Below are 3,990 nucleotides of genomic sequence, written 5' to 3' on the forward strand. Positions count from 1 at the left end.
TTCATCAAGAGGCTTTTGAGTTCCTCTTCACTTTCTGCCATAAGGGTGGTGTCATCTGCATATCTGAGGTTATTGATATTTCTCCCAGCAATCTTGGTTCAAGCTTGTGCTTCTTCCAGCCCAGTTTAGTTATCAGGAATCAGACCTCTGCTCCTACCTTATCTCTAATGTACAACCCTGATATGACCTTGGACAGATTATGTGAACTCCTTGAGAAAAGTTTTCTTGATCAATAAAATGAAGATAATAATTATAGTTACCATTGTTCAAAAGAGTCGATTCAAAATCATTATCCAGCAATGAATGAAAATAAATGGAACAATTTAGATTCTTAATTTAAATTTTGGCTAATACTATGTGCAAAATGTGAGAGAGAAGAGTTTAAAGGGCTCAGATTTTGAACTTCTGACATATTAAGTATAAAGGATTAACATGCCCTACATAAAGGACAGATTTGGAAAGGCAGAAGATTACATCTAATGTTAAACAAGTTGATTTTAAGGGATATTTAGTTAACAGTGTTCAGGAACATTTAGAAGGATGGATCTAGGGTTCAAAAGTAAAGGCTAGGCTAAAAGACATGTCATAGGATCTTTGTCTTACATCACTTCCCTGAATGCCAATGTTCAACTCATAGCATCTCTGCTTTGGCAGTGTCCATGGCAGAGAAGCAGTATCTGAATCAAACACTCAACAGAAATATCAGGAGACTTTATTTAAGATATACCATGTCTCTATCATGCTCAGTTATTAAGGACCTCTCTCCAACTGAAATAAACCCTAGCTCAAAGTCTAGATGGAGAAGGCGATGGCAACCCACTCCAGTACTCTTGCCTGGAAAATCCCATGCATGCAGGAGCCTGGTAGGCTGCAGGCCATGGGGTCGCTAAGAGTCAGACACGACTGAGTGACTTCACTTTCACTTTTCACTTTCATGCATTGGAGAAGGAAATGGCAACCCACTCCAGTGTTCTTGCCTGGAGAATCCCAGGGACAGGGGAGCCTGGTGGGCTGCCATCTATGGGGTCACACAGAGTTGGACACAACTGAAGCAACTTAGCAGCAGCAGCATAATCTAGATCCTCATTTACTTCCTTTACTGTTAACCATCTCTGTGGACTTACTATGTCTGCACATGTTTATTTTTAGTCTCAGAATAGATCCAGCTTAGCTGAAATCCCAAGAGAACTCAGTGCCCCTAGAGGAGGTGTCTTGGAAAGAAGAGCCAAACCCTCATATATAAGAAGGAGACTTTGGTAAGAGACAAATGGCTTCTGGGATTTTATGCTAGAATCCTTCAGCTGCTCTCAAAAGTCCTCTGCAAAATATCCCATTCTCTGGTAAGCTCTCAGATTATCTTTATCTACTTTGTGTTCATTTTACTTCTCTTCTTTGGAAATAAACCATTTAGAACTTTATATAGAGCAGGATACATCTCCAAATGTCATATACCTAGGAAAATTGTTCATTTCAGAAACTATGTAAATGATCTATTCACTTTTTAAGGTATCAGTCTTCAACAGAGTTCAAATTCTCCTAAATCATGATACCAAGCTCTTCAGATTATTTTTCTCCTGTGAACATGACACAATTCATCACACATTCCAGGCCAGGAGAAAATGAGATGTAATTTGTCAGTATTCAGTAGTAACTGCCCTTTCAAATATATAAATGATTTGAAAACCATGGGGTTTTTTAAAAAGGGTATTTAACCAACAATCTTTAGATAGTAAGGGATGGAACTAAGGGTAGTTTGGTTTTTAGAAGACCATATTTCTTTGGGAGTTCCAAGAAGTACATAGAAATTAAGTTGTGAGACTCCTTTGCCTTCATGTAGTGTCATTCCAGAAATCACATATTCTGCCCAACATCTCATCTAGAATGTGAAAGAAAGAAATTATAGGGGCTTCTAGATTAATTGATTAAGGTTTACTAATATTTCACAAGGAAAAAGAAACCAAGTTTTCATCTGAATGCAAAATATATTTCTAATTTCTCTATTTAGGAAAAACTTGCCCAGAAGTAATTTTGTTAATCTGTGATACAGGTAGATTCTATTCTAAAGTAGAAACCGCTTCTCACAATATGATAGTCGTATAAATGCTTTGGTCTGTCAAAAGACAACTAAACAGTCAGAACTTAAGCATTGCATTTTTTCAACTAAATTTCCAGGTATTCATATTTTTTTTTGACTCAAAGCTCTATATATCATTGCAGAGCCCTCTAAATTCATCATGTCCATTATCAACATATCACATGCTGAAATCACCACCTTCATCTTGGTTGGGATGCCGGGGCTGGAATATGCACACATCTGGATCTCTATTCCAATGTGCAGCATGTATCTTATTGCTCTTCTGGGAAACTGCACCATCCTTTTCATCATTAAGACAGAACCATCCTTGCATGAGCCCATGTACTATTTCCTTTCCATCTTGACTTTGTCTGACATGGGCCTATCCTTTTCCTCTCTTCCCACTATGTTGAGGATCTTCTTATTTAAAGCTTCTGAAATCTCTGCAAATGCCTGCTTTGCTCAGCAATTCTTCATCCATGGATTCACAGCACTGGAATCCTCAGTGCTCCTGATCATGTCGTTCGATCGCTTCCTAGCCATCCACAACCCTCTGAGATACAGCTCCCTTCTTACAACTCTCAGAGTTGCCCAAATTGGAATTGTATGCTTTTTCAAGAGCTTCCTCCTGGTTCTTCCCTTTCCCTTCACTTTGAGAATGTTGAAATATTGTGAGAAACGCCAACTATCACATTCCTACTGTCTCCACCAGGATGTCATGAAGCTGGCCTGCTCTGACAACCAGATTGATGTCATTTATGGCTTTTTTGGAGCACTCTGCCTTATGGTAGACTTTATGCTCATTGCTGTGTCTTACATTCTAATCCTCAAGACTGTGCTTGGAATTGCATCCCAAAAGGAACAGCTCAAGGCCCTCAATGCTTGTGTTTCACACATCTGTGCAGTGATCATCTTCTATCTGCCCATCATCAACCTTGCCATTGTTCATCGTTTTGTCCAGCATGTCTCTCCCCTCTTCAATGTTCTTATGGCAAATGTTCTTTTACTTGTGCCTCCACTGATGAATCCCATTGTGTACTGTGTCAAAACCAGGCAGATTAGAGTAAAAGTTGTAGCAAAATTATGTCAGAAACAAATATATTAATAATAGACATAGATAATAGGCAATATATGGTGGAATGTCTTGCATAAAAGGTTAAAGATGTGTTTGAGAAAACCTAATATTTGTCACAAATAATCATCAATATATTTTTGTTATTATCATCAAATTTATTTCATTCAAATTGATTATTGTCCATGGGCATAAAATAGGAAATTCTGTGTATTTTGAGGGGGTCTCCATCCAAATTAACAAAAAAGAAAATGATGCCTGATGATGTCATCTTTTATAAAAGAACCAAATTCCAATCAAGACAGACAAATGGAAGCTCCTATACTTGTAACAAAACTGAATTCCTCATCTTCACATTCAGTTTATCCATACTATGTTCTTTTGATTCTAAACACAAACTGTATCTTAACTACATCTCCTCACTATCTCTTTTAATCATCCTAGTATGTCACCAGCACTTCTTTAGTGAAATACCCCAGTAACCTTTTTAGTTTTTAAATGTCTACTTTTTGCTACTTACTGATTCTCTATGCAAGATAACAGTGAACTTTTAAAAAAGACCAATTTAATGATGTAATTTTTATTTTAAATATAAACTATTACTTCTTTGGGAATAGATTTAAGAAATAAAGCACCTACTGTAAGTTGATACATGTTCTTTATCCTCTCTCAGTTGAGTTCAGTTCACTCACTCAGTCGTGTCCAACTCTTTGCGACCCCATGAATCGCAGCACGCCAGGCCTCCCTGTCCATCACCAACTCCCGGCGTTCACTGAGACTCATGCCCATCGAGTCAGTGATGCCATCCAGCCATCTCATCCTCTGTCATCCCCTTCTCCTCCTG

The 3,990-nt window shown here is 38.0% G+C and overlaps 1 protein-coding gene across 1 annotated transcript; it reads left to right on the top strand.

Moving 5' to 3' along the window:
- The first annotated feature begins 2,234 nt into the window (after nt 1-2,234).
- Nucleotides 2,235-3,179, top strand: LOC104994200 (olfactory receptor 51A4). Its single transcript, XM_010847694.1, has one exon. It carries the CDS (start codon nt 2,235-2,237, stop codon nt 3,177-3,179), a length of 945 nt encoding a protein of 314 aa, XP_010845996.1.
- Nucleotides 3,180-3,990: the final 811 nt, after the last annotated feature.

Source organism: Bison bison, unplaced genomic scaffold (assembly GCF_000754665.1).
Source record: "Bison bison bison isolate TAMUID 2011002044 unplaced genomic scaffold, Bison_UMD1.0 scf7180017849707, whole genome shotgun sequence".
Lineage (NCBI taxonomy): Eukaryota > Metazoa > Chordata > Mammalia > Artiodactyla > Bovidae > Bison > Bison bison.